This window comes from Rhamphochromis sp. 'chilingali' (assembly GCF_963969265.1).
Source record: "Rhamphochromis sp. 'chilingali' genome assembly, chromosome: 18".
NCBI classification, from domain to species: domain Eukaryota; kingdom Metazoa; phylum Chordata; class Actinopteri; order Cichliformes; family Cichlidae; genus Rhamphochromis; species Rhamphochromis sp. 'chilingali'.
This window is the reverse complement of record NC_137945.1, coordinates 13,772,888-13,794,902: the sequence shown is the minus strand read 5'-3', so window position 1 is coordinate 13,794,902 and position 22,015 is coordinate 13,772,888. Positions and strand designations below refer to the sequence as shown.

General features: G+C 41.2%; 1 protein-coding gene across 2 annotated transcripts; it reads right to left on the bottom strand.

Annotated features, from left to right (window-relative positions):
* Positions 1 to 381: 381 nt before the first annotated feature.
* LOC308385927 (zinc finger MYM-type protein 1-like) lies at positions 382 to 3,870 on the bottom strand. 2 transcript variants are annotated; one of them, XM_080865139.1, is made up of 4 exons: positions 3,443 to 3,870; positions 1,941 to 2,191; positions 1,402 to 1,516; positions 382 to 1,194 (listed from the first exon to the last, which is right to left on the bottom strand). In XM_080865139.1, exons 1-4 carry the CDS (start codon positions 3,467 to 3,469, stop codon positions 667 to 669), a joined length of 921 nt encoding a protein of 306 aa, XP_080721265.1. In that variant the 5' UTR covers positions 3,470 to 3,870; the 3' UTR covers positions 382 to 666. The 2 variants fall into 2 exon arrangements, with proteins under 2 accessions (XP_080721265.1, XP_080721264.1); XM_080865138.1 differs by lacking the exon at positions 3,443 to 3,870 and having other exon boundaries at positions 1,941 to 2,698.
* Positions 3,871 to 22,015: the final 18,145 nt, after the last annotated feature.

Genomic DNA, 22,015 nt, shown 5'->3' with positions numbered 1-22,015 from the left:
ACCACTTGAGGCTGCCTCCAAACAGTTAATCCCTATTGTGTTACGCATTAAAATGTCCAACTTTACAGCATTAAAAAGGACATCTACAGCCTGTCTTCTATGATTAGTTTTGTCATTCGTGATTACTCTACGTGGGGTTATTTATATATTTTTATAAGTCATCCACTTGGATAGTTGAGTTAGGCGTGTGGACACATTAATGGACACACGTCCCACACAGACACATGGAGCTGATTGTAGTTTGCTAGGCTTCATCCACTATTTCAAGTTGTTGAACTGAGTCTGTTCACAGTGTAGACGCTTGTGTTGTGTGGTACTGACCATCCAAAAAGTTTTGGTGACTGAGATTCATGAAAGCAATGGGTAGCATCCAGTGGCGGCTCCTGAAAAAAATCTCAGGGGGGGCAATTTTTATGATATCGACTAAAATGACCCATTTAATGAGTACATCAAACAACACAATTTTAATTTAAATTTAAAATGAACAACCATATTCTGGCCATTTGTATAGATTTGTAAAAATGAACATGAACAGATTTTTTTTTTTTTTTTTGAATGAATGAAAAATAACTATTGAAAACAACAACTGTAAACTGATTGGGGGGGGTGGGCTAAAGAGAGAAAGAGAGAGGGATGGAGAAAGAGAGTAAATATGGTTAAGGGTTCTTATTTGTACAAGAACTTTGCTCGTCTGTCTTTCTGAGTGGCAAATTTCTCGATGACCCTGGTGTTGAAATCAGGAAGTTCTTGTGTGAGTTTTTTCTCTATGGACAGCATAGCCAGAGCGTTGAGCCGATCCTGAGCCATATTGTTTCTCAGGAAAGTTTTTATCCTCTTTAAAGTAGAGAAACACCTCTCCGATTCTGATGTTGTCATTGGTGTGGTGATGAGGATGTTAAGAAGACTTACAGTTTCGGTGAATGTGTCTTGAAGGTTGTTTTCCATCAGAACCTGATAGAGCGCCAGCGCACCACTACAACTCTGAAACTCCTCGTTGTCGTAGATCAGGGACAGTTCTGTTTTAAGTCTGGCTTTGTCCAATGAGGGATAGGCTTCCACTGTGGTTTGTAGTGCTGCATCTGGAAAATTTTTGCTGTGTTGTTGGAACAAGTCTCCTTGCAACAGAGTGGCGCTGACAAGGTGCTTGGTGAAAGAAAACCTCTCCTTGGCATGGCTCATAATGGTGTCGCACACCTATCCAATAATATATAATTGGCAAGAGTTAGATTCAGTGGTAAGACTTTGGCACATGTCTCATGTTAATCATTATTCTGAAAAAAAAAATCTGTCCATAACAAAACAAAACAGTCATGACCACTATATCAAATGACATCTGACAGCATCGTCATTAGATTTTATCTGATGATCCGATTTAAATCAGACCAAGCAGCTAGTGCTTACCTCCAGTGCCAAATGGTGTTGCCTGTCTTCCCCCAATGTTCTCCGTCTCTTTGTGGGTGGGTCTTGAACAGGTCCCCTGTACTCCTCATCCACAACCAGATTAGGAAGTGCCTCCCTGATCCAATACATAAGTTTCATTAATGGCTTCTGAAAACTGAATAGGGATATATTAACCAAACACAAACCAAACAAAGGTTGTGTTCTAATTACCGGGAATTACCGGATTTAATTAATAACCGGACCTGGTTTAATGGCTGGGGGAAAACCAGTGCAAGTAAATAAAGGCCCTGGCCATAATTTCAGGAAATAGCCTATGGTATAGGCTACATCAAATCATTACTGGGAATATACTTCATCAAATATACTTAATCAAATATTTTTCATAAAATTACTTCAAAGGCTGATATAAATCAAAATTATCTGAATTCCATTAAACATTTAAGTCACAGAACACAGAATATATGCAGAGAATTTGATAGAATCTATGCATAGATAATTAACATTTATTCTAGGTTACATATTTATGCTTTTATGCCTACCTGATAGCCTGCATGCGGCTGATGAATGTCTGGGTGATCCCTGCGATGGTGACAGAATCGATGTTTCTCTTCTGTAGGTGGTTATACAGCATGTCTACATGTGGCATTATCTTGTGAAACAAGGCCAGGAAAAAACAGAAAGCTTCGTCTTCCAGCATTCTCACGAAACCACCGGCATCTCTCTTTGTAGGGGCATCAAATCCTTCACTGTTACGGATGGTCTGAAAACACCTCACCAGATCGTCTTTATGTTCATACACTGTATTCACAGCACGACTGTTGAAGTTCCAACGGGTTGCCGATGCACTTGGAAGTCGGTGCGCCACCACCTCGTCAAGCACTGCAGTCCTCTTGCTCGATTTAGTAAAAAAAGAAGCGAATCCTGCTATGTCGGAAAAAAAGTGACTGATTTGAGGGATGTGGGAGGTTGCTTGTTGCATTACCAGGTTTAACTGATGGGCATAACAATGTACGTAGTGAGCGTTAGCATAAATGTCCTGTATCTTACGCTGCACTCCTCCAGTGGTACCCCTCATTACAGCGGCCCCATCGTAGGCCTGGGCGATCAACTTTCTCTCTTGTCCCTGGGGGAGGATGAAGCGCAGCCTCTCCGATAAGGCACTGGCTATTGCATCTGCACAAGCATTGGGTAGCTTGATGAATTCAAAAAAACGCTCTTGAATACGGTTTCGTTGGTCAATGTATCTTAGCACCATGACTAACTGACAGTGTGTAGAAATGTCAGTGGTTTCATCAGCTTGAATGCCTAAAAACTTCGCTGCCTTTACTTCTTCCACGATCCTTTCTCTCAGAACTGCCAACATGCAATCCAGGATCTCGTTCTGGACTGTTTTCGAGGTGCCTTTAAATACAGTAGCATTTTCAAGGTGTTGCCTCAAGTCGTGATCAATTGATGCCATCAAGTCGACTAAACCTCTAAAAATCCCTGGATTGTCTGAGGAATCACTTTCATCATGTCCCCGCATTGCTAGCTCAAAAGCACCACAAAACTTAATACAATCGATGATTTTAGATAAAATATGACGGTTTTTATCTACCTCTTCGTTGTGCCTTCTTAAAGCAATCCGATGTCCATCATCTAGCTGCGCCGCTATGCTAGTTTTCCCTAGCACAGCTAGCTTTACACTGTTGTCCATATGAACTCGTGAGCTTTCATGTTTCTTGATTCGTTCGGAGAGGTGCTTTAAGTCGGTTTGTCCAGATTGTGTCCACGTCAAATCACACTTGTCACTTTTGAACAGTATGCACGGGAAACAAAAAAGTGCATTAGCTGTTCCACAGCCTGTCAGCCACGACTTGCGCTGGAACCAACTCCGACAAAAAGTCCTGTTGTATGCTTTTGACTTCTCCTTCGTTGCCTGGGTTAGTTGAATTTCGGGCTTGTCAGGTCCCAACTCTTTAACTTGCAGTTTTTCTGCCATTGTCCTTCTGGCAAAAGGGTAGGTTAGAAGCGATCTAACCGAATTTGGGGGAGGCTGTGCCTCAACCGTTAACAATACCGCTGCCATCGTCTCTCTCTGACCTTATAGCTCACTTAGGCTACTGACTGAGGTAAAATTCTAGAATAGCAAATCTTCGCGCGTTTTCTGCAGGGGCGCAATTTTAAGCGCCCCCAAACCATTTAATTCAGCGACGCTGATAGGTCAAATATTTATTATTTTCCCCTGGCAACCATTTAATGATAGGCTATTTCGCTGCATATCAAGGGCGCTTTGACGAGCGCCCCAGAAGAAGAAAAACACCGTTTGTTGGTTGAACTTTAATGAGTCAGCTGGTGAAAATGTTAAAATACGCCTGGCTGTATATGGGCACACACATAGTAAAACTATCATTGATGAATTTTTTAAAAATATATATTTTTACTCCTCCACATTTGGGGGGGCGGAGCCCGAGCGCCCCCTATGGGCCAGCCGCCACTGGTAGCATCAACCTTACGACATCCATCTTTCACACTGTCTTTGGTTTCAAGCTATGAAAACTGAGCTCCTCTCTCAAAAGAGACAAAAAACAACCAAGTCAGGAAAGTGCAAGGAAAATGTTCAGAAGAACAAATAAGCCTATGCATTTCTGTATTGTCTACTTGTATATATGAGGGTTTAAAGAAGTGTTTTTGCATGTAATCCTTGAATCTATGTTATGCTAGTAGCTGTCAAAAAACTGAGAGACTTGTTAGTGCATCCAGTTTAGAAACTAGCTTTCATTTTGTCAAAGCAAAGGTGAGATAGCTTGCTATGGAACACTGATCTATCAGCTGTTAGTTTTCAGGGTCATTGTTGGCAGTGTTCTGGGGCAGTAGTAATAGGAGTAATATTTTTGAAGTCTTTTTGACATAAATCTAATTAACACTTTGAGTCATGTGAAAAAGAAACTTTTCACCCCGAGGTCAGAATGTCTAATAGTGAAACTGCAAAAACCCAAGAGCTCTATCTCAGACTCTACAGGCCTCAATTAGCATGTTAAAACTCCTCAACATGTATGGCTTGTCAAGGGAAATTCTCTTCTCTCTGAAACAAACATGGCAGCACAGCTTGGGTTTGCAAAGGTGCATCTGAGTAAATCACAAGACTTCTGGACCAATGTTCTTTGGACAGAAGACCAACCCAAGATGTTTGGTCAAGATGTTTTGGCAACTGTGCTTGTTTGTCAGGGTTAAGGAAAGTGTGATTGCAAGCTGTGCTATACTCTACTCTTCCAGATGAAGAATCCAGAACAATAAACATATATATATATACATATATATATATATATATATATATATATATATATATACATATATATATACATATATATATATATATATATATATATATATATATATATGTATATATATATACACACACATACACCAGCAGCCCACTGATACAAGGCAGTATCCATTCCTTCATATTGTTCACACAAAATTCTGACCCTACCATCTGAATGTTGAAGCAGAAATCAAGACTCATCAGACCAAGTAACATTTCTGATCTTTTATTGTCTAATTTTGGTGAATTCATTAAAATTGTAGCCTCAGTTTTTGAGTTACTGTTGGCTTCAAACAGTCTGGCCATTCTTCGATGACCTCTGACATCAACAAGGTATTTTCTCTCAGAGAACTAATCCTCACTGGATATTTTCTCGTCTTCGGGCCATTCTTTGTTAACCCTAGACTTAGTTGCTTGGGAAATTCCCAGCACATCAACAGTTTCTGACATACTCACACCAGCCCGTGTGGTACCAACAAGCATTCCACATTGAACATCACTTAAAATCACCTTTCTTTTAAAGTTCCTGCCATGAGTAGTTGAACACATATACCCATATAAGGCGGTTGGAGAGTGTTCTTACCACAGTACCACCAACAAAAATATATTTTTTCTGTGAAGTTTATAAATAGGAGCACCCTCAAAAACTAGTGCTACTCACTTTATGAGCTTCTCGTTCTCCTCCCTTCAAAAGACAGATGATGATTAACTTGAGATTGAATTAACTTTCCAGTCTCAAGACTAATTTCTCTTCTGTGAAATTGGGTTGTGAACATGTTATTTCTGATAGAAGCAAAGGTAGGAGAAGCAAAGGTAGGAATTTGTTTGCGTTGAGTCCCAGTGTGCATGCATATGGGTGTCTGTGTGGTATCTTAGTTCCGCTCTGTGTGTAGTAACGAAGGAATAGACAGCACTGACAGCAGTTCACAGCTCACCTTGTTAAGTGGTTGGAATTTCTGCTTTTCATCCCACCTTTCTAGCAGAAGCATTAAGTGCTGGAGGCAAGTCATTTTTTACTAACCACTGTATCTATAAGAACCCGTCAGAACAAAGATTCATATCGCAATCACAACTTCACAATATTTTACATCCATATTGTTAATTTAAACCTGCATCTGGAGCACGCACCCAGCCCATTTCCCACGTTTCTCCCTACCCTCCACCTCACTAACTCTCCACAGACCCTTACAGTACATCACAGCCCAATTAGCGTTCTTCTGCCTCAGACGTCATGGCAGTCTAGGTTCAGAGGCTGGAGGTTGGAGAGCATGTTCCCTGGATTTGGACTGAACGCTGTACTCATTACTGGACTTGTCAGCTGACCTCTGATGTGATTTTCCTCACATCATTAGAGATGCTGCAGATCTCAGAGCTAAACCGGACTTATCCACACTCACGTCACAGCGCCATTATCTACTGCCGTCACGCTATCGATCTATGTATTAGAAGACAGTATAACCTCATGAAGTCATCCGTGTGCAGGACAGTGGTTGTAACTTTGCAAGCAGACAGGGTGAAGGAGGTTGCAGACACTGGGCAAATGTGTACACAATTAACAATTCCATCCTACTATGGTGATTCAACCTTGTGTTGGGAGGTCATTGACAACGATGAAAGCGATAAAAGTCCTTTTTGTAGTAGTTTTCATATCTGGATGCTCATCATTCATCCACCACCAGAAAGATAGTGGTAATAAATCAGTTTCTCTAAATCCTGCTAAAGATAGAGGGAGAGTTAATTTATCTCACTTGTGCTGACGTGGATGTACCTGTATTCTGTTGTTGCAAAAAAAATGTACCTGGTGAGCATATATAAATCATTCACTACCAGAATAGTACATCCAGTCATCTTTTAGAAAAGCAACATCAAATACTTACGTACACAAGCTATTTTAGCCTTGCTCTTTTTTTTCCTCCTGCAGCTCAATGAAAACACATTTTTACTCAAAGAAATAAATAATCAGAGAAAAGGGTGCAAGAGAAAATAAGGTTTTGCTTTGTAGATGCAACTTTGAGTCAGTTTGTTTCTTAACATGTATAATGAATAGAAATACAAAAAAATGTACTTATGTATCAACTAGGGGTGCAACGATACACAAAATTCACGGTTCGGTTCGGTTCGGTTCGATACTTTGGTGTCACGGTTCGATATTTTTTCGATACAAAAAAAATGTTCATGCCTTTTTAATTTGTCATTTATTAAAATTATAAATATATATTTTAACTCAAAAGTACAGTTTTTAAATTTAACCCTAACCCTTGTGTGTGTTTTTTATTTTGACAGCGAATGCGCACCTGCGGACCACTTATGTGCACCCCTGGTTATTTAGCTCGTCATATCGCAGCCACAGAAATTCTTTTGTCCATGAAACCATAAAGCTGCACTTTCTTTTTGCCTTATAGTCTGATTTGTCATAACTTCTCCGTTTTGTGGTAAGCTTTTCTTTGGCTGTCACTTCTTCACCCTGACCTGTCTTATTTGGCTCAGCAGAACTAAAATATATATCCTGCTGCTTTTACACACGCACTCACATAAGCTCAGCGATTCTCTGCACGATCAACCTCTCACATGTTTAAGCTTGCTGCGGGAGATTTCACTTGTCATGTTTGCATAGTAAGCTAACGATTAATAAGACGATGTCAGAGGAATTGGTGCACAAATTATCATCACTCACAGATCAGTGCTGTCGCTCTCTATACACAGTTCGCACGATTGCAAAGTGAAAGCAAAAAAACAAGCGCAAATTCAAACGCGATTTCAATATGTCACATATTGACAGTGGCTCACCGATGCCAATGACATAATTACCCAGCTACATTTCTGAAAGAATGCAAAAGCATTGACATATATTTTTCCTTCCTACAATAGCCCGACGGGCAGGGAAGAGATAGATTTTGGTAGCCCGACTGAAAAAAATCGCTAGCCCCGGGACGTCGGGCTAGCGATTTTGCGAGCCCTGTATCTGATTGAGGAATCACTCATCTTTGGAAAAGAGAGTTTATTACAGAGAAATGTCTCTTTCCAAAATAAAAGCTATACTATCCGCTTCTTCTGGGCTATATTCTCAGCAGCATAAGGAGAATCATGTGCTAACAGCTGTCTAAATGACTCGGCTAAAGTTAGTAGCATGCTTGTTGTTTTTGTCTTTGCACTAGGATGATGTCGGCATAAATGTGCAGTCATATTCGTTGTGTTCCCACTAGTGCTTTCAGGTTAATCTCGTTGAAATGACCTTAACGCCACAACACGGCAAATCTCCGTTAACGAGCTACCGATCGCCCCGTGCATGGGGCTAGACAGCCAACACGTTAACGAGCTAACTGCGCTAACACACTAGTTCCCACCCATGTAATTGAGCATTGCGTGGCACATCCAACATACTGTTTTACTTTAGTCCATGACTCGCTTACCTTCAGGGTCATACGTCACATGAAAACCAAAATAATTCCAAACGCCAGATCTGAATGAGGGTGGGGGAGGTCCATGTTGCAAGGAGAGCTTAACTTCTGTCTTGCTAGCTTGCCCTGCGCTCTTCCTTCTGACTATGCTGTCTGTGTGGAGCGCTCAGTGGATCTGCGCTCGACAGTGCAGCCTAGGCGGAGTAGTCGAACGCAGATTCACTGAGCGCTCCACACAGACAGCATCGTCAGAAGGAAAGTTGATACAATAAATTACAAATGTTGTATTGTTCGATACATATGCGTACCGAACCGAAAGCACTGTATCGAACGGTTCAATATCGATACGAATATCGTTGCACCCCTAGTATCAACTTAAAATAGTAAATAGAAAGTTAAAGCTTGCCACACTTTGTGTGTATTTGGAGCTTCTTGTCTGCTTTATTTTGGCTTTCTTGGTGATGCACCACACAAAAGAACAAAGATAAAAGGAGCGAAGAAGAGTCTTCAATGATATATCATTCATGAGGAATTTCAAGTGAAACACTTTAAGCTCTGTCCTACAGGACCAATGAAGCTATGAAGGAAAGTTAGAAAAGTTTATACAGACAGCAACTAGAATATAACGAGAATTTTGTTCCTGTCATTCATGTCAAACCTACACTATTAGCTAGATATCTTTTAAAATGTAATAGGTTCTAACATCAGTACGCATTGATCTGATTTGCAGAGCTGAGGTGTCCGAGGGGAAAAGAGAACCAGTCAGGAACAACTTACTAATTTGCAAAATCTTGCAGGTCATAGTGTTGACTGCACAGAGCCTCGTATTTACTAACTTTTACATCATTCAAATCCAAGTAGAACCTCATAAACTCACCGACACAGAAACTATAACTCTGCTCTTGGTGCTACGCTCACATCTATCACAACATATTTGCTGAGCTAAGTTGTGTTGAAACATAGATAAACATGTCCTAGATACCCAAAACATAAAAGAAAGAACTACTGAACTGAAGAAGTTCTATATAAATTATTTGAGAGATTTGTTATATTCTTTGGCTGTATGTTCTTTATCAGAAAATATCTGCCTATTGCTGCTGGACTCAAAATATGTAGTAGTAGAATCACTACTGTAAATATAAAAATATTGATTAGAGCTTTAATGGTAGAATGCAGCTTTCATCATCAAAATTTAATTTGTGCAATGTTTGTATTTTCACTATGATTCATTCATTTTGCTCCACAGCAGCAGATGCTCAGGGCTGTCTTATATATACACCCAGCACGCCCCTGCGGGCGGTTTATCCTTCAAGCTCGGGTCCTCTACCAGAGGCCTGGGAGCTTGAGGGTCCTGCGCAGTATCTTAGCTGTTCCCAGGACTGCGCTCTTCTGGACAGAGATCTCCGATGTTATTCCCGGGATCTGCTGGAGCCACTCGCCTAGCTTGGGAGTCACCGCACCTAGTGCTCCGATTACCACGGGGACCACCACTACCTTCACCCTCCACATCCTCTCGAGCTCTTCTCTGAGCCCTTGGTATTTCTCCAGCTTCTCGTGTTCCTTCTTCCTGATATTGCTGTCATTCGGAACCGCTACATCGATCACTACGGCCGTCTTCTTCCGTTTGTCTACCACCACTATGTCCGGTTGGTTAGCCACCACCATTTTGTCCGTCTGTATCTGGAAGTCCCACAGGATCTTAGCTCGGTCATTCTCCACCACCCTTGGGGGCATCTCCCATTTTGACCTCGGGACTTCCAGGTTATACTCGGCACAGATGTTCCTGTACACTATGCCGGCCACTTGGTTATGGCGTTCCATGTATGCCTTGCCTGCTAGCATCTTGCACCCTGCTGTTATGTGCTGGATTGTCTCTGGGGCATCTTTACACAGCCTGCACCTGGGGTCTTGCCTGGTGTGATAGACCCCAGCCTCTATGGATCTTGTACTCAGAGCTTGTTCTTGTGCTGCCATGATTAGTGCCTCTGTGCTGTCTTTCAGTCCAGCTTTGTCCAGCCACTGTTAGGATTTCTGGATATCAGCCACCTCCTCTATCTGCCGGTGGTACATACCGTGCAGGGGCCTGTCCTTCCATGATGGTTCCTCGTTTCCCTCCTCTTTCTTGGGTTTCTGCTGCCTGAGGTATTCACTGAGCACTCGGTCAGTTGGGGCCATCTTCCCAATGTATTCTTGGATGTTTCTTGTCTCATCCTGGACTGTGGTGCTGACACTCACCAGTCCCCGGCCCCCTTCCTTCCGCTTAGCGTACAGCCTCAGGGTGCTGGACTTGGGGTGAAACCCTCCATGCATGGTAAGGAGCTTTCTTGTCTTTATGTCAGTGGCTTCTATCTCCTCCTGTGGCCAGCCTATTACCCCAGCAGGGTACCTGATCACGGGCAGGGCGTATGTGTTGATGGCCCGGATCTTGTTCTTACCATTCAGCTGACTCCTCAGGACTTGCCTGACCCTCTGCAGGTACTTGGTGGTTGCAGCCTTTCTAGCGGCCTCTTCATGGTTCCCATTTGGCAGACGAGCTGAACACTTTCTATGCTCGCTTCAAGGCTGCAGCTAAGGTCTCCAACAATGCTAGTGTTAGCGGCGCTAACGGCTGCAGACAGGAAGATACTGCCAGCACCGGAAACGTGCTCGTCATCTCCGAGCATGAAGTAAGGAGAGCCTTCAAGAGAGTGAACACCAGGAAAGCAGCAGGACCAGACAGCATCCCAGGTCGTATCCTAAGAGACTGCGCATACCAGCTAGCTCCTGTGTTCACTGAGATATTCAACATCTCTTTATCTCAGTCGGTGATCCCCACATGCTTCAAAGAGTCCATCATTGTTCCTGTCCCGAAGAAACCCCACCCTGCTTCTCTCAATGACTATCGCCCTGTAGCCCTCACCTCAGTAGTGATGAAGTGCTTTGAACGCCTGGTCAGAGACTTCATCATTTCTTCACTACCAGACACACTGGACCCACTACAGTTCGCTTACCGTCCAAATCGTTCCACAGACGATGCCATCTCTCATCTCCTCCACACATCACTCACTCACTTGGACACTAGAAGGGGGAATTATGTTAAAATGCTCTTCATAGACTACAGCTCTGCATTTAATACCATAATTCCCTCCACACTCACCACCAAGCTGGAGCATCTGGGACTCAGCTCATCTATGTGTCAGTGGATCTCCAACTTCCTAACTGGCAGACCACAGGCAGTAAGGATGGGCGGACATGTCTCAGCCTCCACCACTCTCAGCACTGGAGCCCCCCAGGGGTGTGTTCTGAGCCCCCTGCTGTACTCTTTGTACACATATGACTGTGTGGCCACTACCAGCTCCACCACCATCATCAAGTTTGCTGACAACACCGTCGTGGTGGGCCTGATCTCTGAAAACAACGAGACGGCCTACGTGAAGGAGATTAGGAATCTGGAGAACTGGTGCCAGAGGAACAACCTCCTTCTAAACGTCAGTAAGACAAAGGAGCTGATAGTGGACTTCAGCACTAAGCAGGAGAGGAACTACCAGACCCCCGTCATCAACGAGTGCCCAGTGGAGAGAGTGGACAGCTTCAAATACCTCGGAGTTCACATCACGCAGGACCTGTCATGGTCCTGTCACATCAACACCGTGGTGAAAAAGGCCCGACAGCGTCTCTACCACCTCAGACGCTTGAGAGACTTCCAACTGCCCTCCAAGGTGCTCAGGAACTTTTACTCGTGCACCATAGAGAGCATCCTGGCGGGAAACATCTTAACCTGGTTCGGGAACAGCACCATGCAGGACAGACGAGCTCTACAGAGGGTTGTGCGGTCAGCTGAGCGCACCATCCGCTCCGAGCTCCCTGACCTGCACTCAATCTACAGCAGGCGGTGCTGGACTAAGGCCAGGAAGATCGTGAAGGACCTCAGCCATCCCAACAACAGACTGTTCTCTCTGTTGAGGTCAGGAAAGCGATTCCGCTCCCTGAAGACCAACACAGAGAGACTGAGGAGGAGCTTCTTCCCGCAGGCGATACGGTCTCTCAATCACACCACCACACAGTACTGACCCACACATATGGTTCTTACACACACACTGGACTTTCTGGACATTGTTTTTGCACAACACTGGTCACTATATTCTTCATTTCCAGTTAATACTTGTACAGCTGCTGTTATTGTGTATATATTTATTTATATTTAGATTTCTTCATACATTCTTATATAGTTCTATATTGTGTATTGTGTATTTTGTTGTACAGTTATTTTATTTTCAACTTTAATTTATATATTTTATCTTATTCTTCCCAGTTAAATTTACCCTTCATTCTAATTTGTGTTGTACAGTTATTTCATTTTTAACCTTAATTTATATTTTATTCCTTCCTAGTTAAATTTACCCTTTTTAATTTTTCATATTTATTTCCTATCTTATTCATAGCCTTTCCTTTTTTTGTTTTCTTTAGGTCACGAGCAGTTGTCCAAGCATTTCACTACATATCGTACTGTGTATGACTGTGTACGTGACAAATAAAATTTGAATTTGAATTTGCCTGCGGGATCCCCAGGTACTTGTAACTGTCCTCTATGTCTGCAATGTTGCCTTCTGGTAGTTCAATCCCCTCAGTTCTGACTACCTTCCCTCTCTTTGATACCATCCGACTACACTTCTCCAGTCCGAACGACATTCCAATGTCATTGCTGTATATCCTGGTAGTGTGGATCAGTGAATCGATGTCTCGTTCACTCTTGGCATACAGCTTGATGTCATCCATGTACAGGAGGTGGCTGACAACTGCTCCGTTCCGTAGTCGGTATCCGTAGCCAGTCTTGTTAATGATCTCACTGAGGGGGTTCAGGCCTATGCAGAACAGCAGTGGGGACAGAGCATCTCCTTGGTAGATCCCGCACTTGATGGTGACTTGTGCTATGGGCTTGGAGTTGGCCTCTAGTGTTGTACGCCACATCCCCATTGAGTTCCTGATGAAGGCTCTTAGGGTCCCATTGATCTTGTACAATTCTAGGCATTCCAGTATCCAGCTGTGGGGCATTGAGTCATAGGCCTTCTTGTAATCAATCCAGGCAGTGCACAGGTTGGTCAGTCTGGTCTTGCAGTCTCGGCTGATTGTTCTGCCTACCAGTAGCTGGTGTTTTGCGCCTCTGGTATTCTTGCCAATTCCTTTCTGTGTCCCGCTCATGTATTGACCCATGTGCCTGTTCATCTTAGCCGATATGATGCCTGACAGGAGCTTCCATGTAGTACTGAGGCAGGTTATTGGTCGGTAGTTGGAGGGGACCGGTCCCTTCTTGGGGTCCTTGGGGATCAGGACCGTCCGGCCTTCAGTTAGCCATTCCGGGTGTCTCTCGTTAACTAGCAGCTGGTTCATTAGTGCTGCCAGACGCTCGTGGAGTGCAGTCAGCTTCTTCAGCCAGTAGGCGTGAACCATGTCGGGCCCTGGTGCTGTCCAACTCTTCATACTGGAGACCCTTTCTAGGATATATATATATATATATATATATATATATATATATATATATATATATATATCTCAACTTCCTCTTATCCATCTTTACTGGAAATTTCCTTCATCGGTCTTCCTGGTTGCGGGGCAGCCTAATAAGATTTAATGGATTCCTTTAAACCATTTAGTGACCACCTTCTTTATGACACACAGATAAACAGGTGATGAATAGGAAAGGTAATTAGATGCGACTCCAGCTGAAACATGTTTGTAAATTAGCTGAGCATTCGCTGCGTGACCATTTCAATCTGGTTTGCGGAAGAAATTAATTTTCTGTCATATGCGATTAGACAGCTTGCTTTGGATGTTATCCTGTTTACGCTTGAGTAAATGATTCATTCATCGTGTTTGGATTTTATAGACCATCAACATTCTTTTTACAATGTTGCCAAACATTTGTTTTAATATATTTTACAGTCCTTTAGAGTACATTTCTTGGGCCGTGCAGGTTTTAGAGGTCTTATTCACAACATGCCAAGTTGTTTGATGTCCTTACATAAAGAGTAAGTAGGTTAATGACCTAAAACAGAGGTTGACCTAATTTTCACCTGATCCCTAATCTGCAACTTAGTAACCACGGTAAGTTAAATACCTTAATTACGCTGGTGGTCACTGACTGAAGATAACCTTTGGGTGGTTCATTAGAGTTAGCTACTACAAGAATGAGCTCACTATCATTCTTGTCTTTTCTGCTCCCTGTTTCATATGTATCTTTAATATCTTCAGTTACTAAAATAGAGCCTCTATCTTTAGCTGTTCACAGTTCATCTTAGCAGACAGTGACTGCTCCTGAAATAAAGCGTCCTGTCTAGTCAGACTCCTCCCGAGGTAACGCTGCCGGGTGGAAGTGTTGATGAAGCAGCAGGGAGCGAATCACAGAAATTCAATTCAATTCAGGTTTATTTATACAACACCAAATCACAACAGCAGTCGACTCAAGCTGCTTTCTACTGTAAGGTAAAGAGCCTCAAAATTATATAGAGAAAATCCCAACACTGAAAAGTGGGAAGGAAAAACTCCCTTGTAACAGGAAGAAACCTGAAGGGAAAGAGAAAATTGAAAAGATAAAATTCCCATTTTAATTTAAGAAACTCTAGGAACCACAGCTAAGACTGCCGTCTGAGAGAGAAGAGCTCTATTAAGATAATACGGTACGATGAGGTCTTTAAGATAAGATGGGGATTATTCAATATTTGTATGTGAGGAGAAGGACTTTAAATTTGATTCTGGATTTAACAGGGAGCCAGTGAAGCCTGGGAGAAATGTGATCTCTCTCTCGTCCCTGTTAGTCTCCTTAGAAAAACCAGAAGACTTTCAGGAACTGAAAAACAATGACATCATCATTTTGTAGCTGTTTAATAATTCCAGAGTAAGAAAATAGAAAAGGAAGAAAATGCAAAAAACACAGCAACACAGCTGCTGTAAACTTTAAAATGTGCAAGGATGGAAAAAGTTACGGTCTACGGTCTTCCTCGTGTCTTGAAAAATGCATGATACTCGTTTATTTGTCCCTTGCACATGCTGAAAAATCTCTGCTGAGCAGCAAACAGCCTCCTCTGTCAGAATCAGCACCATTACTGTCTAACAGTGAACTGTAGTGTTAAGCTCAGAGCTTATTAAAAAAGACTGAGCACACCGCATCTTCAGACAGCCCAGAATCCTTCATTTTTCTTAGTGTTTAGGAACACATGAAGGGGCTGTGCACCTGGGTGTCATCCAGTGTACATTCTGGTCTTTCATTGGCCCTTATGTCTTTGTTGGTGTCCTCTTTGAAGGAATTGAATTATGTCATTAGGTTTTTTATCCAATAACATCATCAACCACACTGAGCGTTAGGAAATCCAACAAATTATTCTTAAGTGTGTACGTCACATGCTACATGCTTGTTTCATGTTGCTTTTATGTATATGTATCAGCTTGAGCCAAGCCTCATTTCTTTATATTTTGCAAGGAAAATTGGAATATGTTCAAAAATACATAGAAACACAAATTCTAACAAGCTTGGAAGTCAATTATTGGTAGAGTACGACCACCTTTATTGCTCAAAACATACTAAACTCTCCTAGTGCAGTTCTTTCTTGTCTTTCTTTAAGTAGTCTTTAGAAATAGTTCTTCAGGCTTCTTCAAGGACCAAATATGCCATGTTTTCAGCTAATATTTCTTTGCTAAAATACTATACTATATAAACTGTGTTATTTTTGTGATTTTTAACATTCATCTAAAGAAATGGGAACAAACCATATGTTTTGTGACAGGCTGCAAGTAACAAAAGTCCTCAAAACAAAATTTGAAATTGCTGCTGTGAAAAAAAAAACCCTCTGAAAGACCTTCAGAAAAACTGGAGAAGTGTTGCACAAGAATATTTAGTTTTAAAAAGCTGACAAGAAAGTCTGACTCCTGGAATTTAAATAAAAAGAAATTACAAAGGGCTCAGGACTTACTGTACTGTATTACTCACAGTTATATCAAGTAAAACAGCTTCACATAAACGATGCAAACACAATCAGTGGATGTGAGAGGCCTCACTAGTTTCTTTCCTTTGTCTTTATCACTGTTTATGTCTGTGTGTGTTTCACTACACAGAGTTCCGAACAAGCCTCAATCCAACTTCCAAATAATTATTTCACACTCAAAAGTCACATTAATAGCCGATCAGTCATATTTGTGAACAATAATGTAACAGATTATAACCCTGCGGTGGACAGACAACCTGCCTCTTGCCCTAAAACAGGTGGGTAATCTCAATTCCCAGCATGACCCTCAGCTGGATACATAGTTAAGAAAATGGATGGATAAATAACGGATTATATGACATGTCTGAGCTGATTTTCAAAATGTTGCAGAGGATGAAACAGAGTGTCAGTAATTATGAGCCTGTTCCTGCAGTTCATATATCAGGACAGAGTGTACAACAATTGCTAATGGTTCCATTATAGTGGACATTAATGGGTCTCTGGAGGAGCTCTGGTTTGTTGGGCTTACACTGTTTTAGAAATATTACTAAAATGAACTTGAAACTGAAATCTAAAGTCCACCAACTGTGACATGTTTTTTTTCTCCTTTTTTGTAAAAGGTGCACTAAATGTACCTCTAAGCGTGAAAGTTTCACAGTTGCTCAACACATGCTAATATGGAGCCTGCAGTTCACCTTTTACTTATATATTCACACTGAATTAATATCAGCATTAAATATTATTCAGTGAGAATGCAGGAGGGCATGCTATAGCCCCTTGTGGCCCCTGAGGTTAAAGAATTTCATCATTTTATATCATTTCTGCCAAATATATGTATTGGTTTCATTTAATATTGAAACCTCTGCCCTCTGTATGACTACTGCAGCACTTCGATGTTAACTATGAACGTCCTTAAACACATTCTGCACATGAATATGCAGAAGCTGTATGCAAGGAACATATTTTTGGTATCAAGAAAACTTGTGCTGATATCTGCTGACTACATGAAAAGCCCTACAGGTAAGTCAGCAGACTAGCTAATAGGTTCCCAGAATGAGTGATCTGCTTGGGCTGGTGTGAAACTCTCACAGGTTAGTTATCTGTCCAAGAGCTTAGCAAGTTCTCAACAGATATATGGTTCTTTTATAAAATGTCAAAAGGTAAAGCTTGTCTAGTTCCCAAAAGTAAGATTATTTAAAAAAGCAACTAACTCAAACTGAACTAATGCTTAGCCATAGATACTGGTTAAGGTGTTTTTGGATAATATCTACAGGTCCCGTGTTTTCTTTTCAGGAACCAGTGGCTCTGTGTTTCTTGCCCTTTAGCTACTTGTGAGTATAAAACAGTAGCTCACAAGAAAACTAAGAATGGAACAAGACATTAGGAGAGAAGACAGAGTTAATACGTACAGAAACAAGACAACGTGGTAAAACAGTAGGACAGGGAGATTTTAGGAAAGAAGCAAAAACTAATAAATAATCATATAGTATTAAATTGGACATCCATCCATCCGTCTTCTTCTGCTTATCCAGGGCTGGGACGAGGGGGCAATGCATTTATAACACATAACATGTAAATATAGATAGGTGATACTAATCAGTAATATCATTATTATAAACTTAGTTACTAACTATTACTGGAAGTAGAATTTGAGGTCATATATAAGCAAGTATATTAATATATGTACACAAATATTTTAAAAAGACACACATTTTCCTAAATATATTTATATATCAAAGCATGATAATTAAAATAAAGTGGAATGCAGATCTAACACTTTACTCAAAGCTGAGGTGTTAAACAATTAACCTCTGGCAACAAGAAAGCATGAAAAAGCCACTCTCTTAAAAGTACGATGAAGCTTAAGTGATCGGTTATAAATAGTCTCCCTTTAACTGCAGCTCTGTTGTAATTTTTGAGCTTTAACAAATAATTATCATCACATAAAGGTAACGTTCATATCACAGTAAGGAAAAAAAATCTCACTGAGCTAAATTATATCAAAACCCTTTCTTGAAGTGATTATTAATTGAGAGGCTGCATCGCAAGGATGAGTGTTTCCTCCTCTTGTTTTAGAGGAATACAAGGGCTTTGCTCATTATTGGTCTTTTCAATGCAAGGCTGTTTTAGTGTCAAATGAGATTTGTCTCTCACCATTACAAGAAGTAATTGGCCGAGGCTCTCTCAGTAATTTACTCCCAGCCAGCGCTACTTTGCTTTATGGTGAATAATTGCTCCTGTCTGGCTCACAACTGTTACAGGCAACATGAGCACGGACCCCTGCAGCTGAAGGGACAACCATCCTCAAACCACAGCGCTCAAATTCTCATCTGTTTTGATATGTAGTGATGTATTGTTTGCGGCCGAATCTCTTTAGAATTGTTTTTTTTTGTCGTTGCTTTTTACAAACTTTGTTTATTTGTCAGTAGGAATGCTTGCAGGTATAAAAGCAAACGTCACAAACTAGTAAATATTTGATGTGGTAATAAGGATTGATGCTGGTTTTGAATGCGCTCTGCCAGGATATTATCTGAAATCAAACTTCACTTCTGGCGAGTTTGTGTTCATGAAGGCAACTCCCAAACCGCAGCGCAGCCTCTTGGTGATAAACAATGAAGGGGAATGATTCCACAATCTCATTTAATGGCCATAATGTTTTCATAAGACAACCTCACAGCACTATGGGTAACACAGGCGCACAGACATTTTAATAATATAGAGCCACAGTACTTCCCCCCCCATAGAGCCCGCTTGAATAACATCACTGTATACTGATGAGGTGATGTGAGCCATATTAAAATGGAAAATATATTTATGCGGTTTCTTCTCGTCTGGAGATCATCATTTATCACCATGTGGGTTGTTACAGTAAATCACAAACTTATAATATTTGAACCCAAAATTAAAACCTTTGTCATTTTCAGGGTCATTCAGAGAGAGAAAAGGATTAGAGGACCCACAATCCTATAAATAGATATAACTTTTTCAGTTCATACGGACTATTTTTATTCTGCTCAAAAAGTAGCACATTAAAATAACTAATCTGTTGCTACTGATTTAATGGTGAGCTGGAAAGCATCTCATTTTGACCAAGAATTCAGTGCTGAATTTGATTAGTGGGACACAGTGGACAGCATAGAGGCACGTAACTCAATAAATAACCCCAAGTTTTCAGTGAAACTCTTCTTATGTTAGGTGGTAACTTTTTCGGGGTCGTCACAGGGGATCATCTGCCTCCATCTCACCCAGTCCCTAGCATCCTCCTGTGTCACACCAGCCTCTGCCTGTTCTCCTTCACCACATCCATGAATATCCTCTGTGGTTTTCCCTCTTTTCCTCCTGCCTGGCAGCTCCATCTTCAATATTCCCCACATAGCAAGCAGGTCTGGCCTGGATCTGGTATCAAGCCGGCACTGCTGGCTGACTTCTGGCATGATAATACGTATGTCATCCAGATATAGATTGGGCCTGGCGTAGATGGCCATGTTTATGTGATGGCATGCCACATCTGGCTCGATTGTGGTTTGGTGTATATGGCCCAGGCCCATAGAAAACAGGTCTTTCCTGGATCTGGTATCAAGCTGGCACTTCTGACTGACTGGTGTCATAGCAGGGTGTATGTCAACCAGATGTGGGCCAGGTCTGGCAGTAATGGCACTATTTATGTTCCTATTTTCCTATTTTAGTTAGAGCAACCAAATGGCATGTTTCAATACTATACTGCTATGGTAGCCAACATTTCAAATGCAGGTTTGACAGATTTGTGAGTGTACACTTTATCCAAAACCTAGTGAGGGTTTACTCACTGTCACCGGGTGGCTGTAGCTCAGGAGGTAGAGCAGGTCACCTACTAATCAGAAGGTTAGTGATTCAATCCTTGGCTCCTCCAATCTGCATGGCAACTGTATGAATGTAGTTACCCATACAGAAAAGAAATAGTAAAAACTTATATGTGATTACTCATGAAAGTGGCCACTTTCTCATTACTTTCATACATTGTTTTAGTAAGTATCCAAAACATACAAGTTTCATTATATAATTTTTCAAGGGATCTTACATCTGTTTTCACTCTTATATGCTTTTCATACAAGTTTCACACAAGACAGATACAAACTTTATAAGATTTATATATATCTTTTCCATATGGGTAGGAAGCACTCAGTTTAGAGAAAGTGTGTGATTGGGTGAATATGGCATGCTGTATAGAGCACTTACAGTAATCTGGGATAGTGAAAAGCATTATATACGAATCAGTCCATTCCCTGTCTGAACAGAGTTTTGTCATGTTACTTTTGCACTATTATGCACATGTTGTTATTACATGGCTTGATTAAGGTGCACATTAGGCTGACATCTGGTGCCAGAGCTGAAACTGTTCTTAGACCTGTCATCAAATAACAATTATTTCTAGGAGTTGTGCCAGCTCACTTATTGTTTTACCCATCATTAGAGAGCAGTTTAATAATAATAATAAAAAAAAATCTGTAAAATTGGTATTTATAGGGTTGCTTGTTGCCACTGCTTAAAAGGTTCGTTTTCTATAAGGTATTTTGCCTTGTGCCTCCAACTTGTTAAACTACATTCTCTATAGGCAGCACAGAAAATTGTAGCTCACCTGGCAGCGAGCCACAAAGGAAACAGGCCCTCATGGTATATTGATAGCCTTGGCTCACATCAGAGTCCTTCACTGTCTGCTAGCAGTGTCCTGGTTATACATGCCTCACAAATTTTTAGCTTAGGGATAGAATTTGAATAAAAATGTCACAAATGATTTAGCGATAAAAATGTTCCTGTCCTCATGACATTCGTCCTTCACCTTGTGAAATAATTTGGCAGGCATCTAACAATGAGGTTTACTTATGCCATGACCTTGCAGCATTTCAGGAACAGCTTCATACAGAGAAGCGGGCTTGGGAATATAATGTTTAGAAACTGTTTTAAATAGGTTGTGGTTTGTAAAACATGAACTTGTTATAAAAAGAGAAGAATATGCTGATAAGTGCTGACTTCTGCTGCTCTGTTGTTCAATTCTATTTTAGAGGCTACTATAGGTGGACGTTGGCAAATATAACGTGAAACATGAAGACACAAACCAGTTAAACGATGAGAGTTTATTTCTGCGCCGTGAACGACAGTTTTGTCTGTTATTTATGCAAAGCTAACCACAGGAACAAGCCACTCACTATCAAGAGAACAGACTCATCCTGTATATCATTCACCATGCTCTTATTTTTAAAATCTAGCTCCTAGGCTGTGTTAAGGTTCAAAATTGAGGAGGGAGAGTACAAACCACCCTGGGTCCAGAAGCTCTTGGTCCAACAATGATTTTAATGAATACACACGTGTGGGAAGACAACTCTGTACGCCGACAGCCAGTAGTCTTCGACTTCCTCAAAGCATAAACAGATATTTTATAGCATCAGGGTTTGATTTACTGACGCCCCTTCATGCGTCACAGATACATTTTATACATAGATCAGATCAACACCACAATGACTTTTAACCCAGAAGATCATCTTCTATTTTCATGGCTGGTACTTTCCGTTCTTGTCTTAAAGTGAATTGTTCCTCTTTCTTACCGAGACATGACTAATCTCTCCTCTAAATAAATCTAACTCATGTGTGTGTGTATGTTGACCTCACATGCTCTCTGTGTCACCTCTTCACCTACTAACTGTCTGTGTCTCGTCCTCAAATGCTCTTTCTCAATTCACCTGTTGCACTTCTGACCTTTCACCAGACCAGAGGCTCACTGAGACTATATGTATGTCTTCTACTAAATAAATGTTTTAACCAAGAACCTCTACTAAAACCTTAATATAAAATGACCTGATATAAGTGTTTTGTAAGCATGTATTGCAATTCCTTCTATGGCTCCAAGTCACTTGCACAATAGATTGTCCGGACATCGCGCCGAACAAAGCTTCCAACCCCCAATTAATTGACCGAGCTCCAAC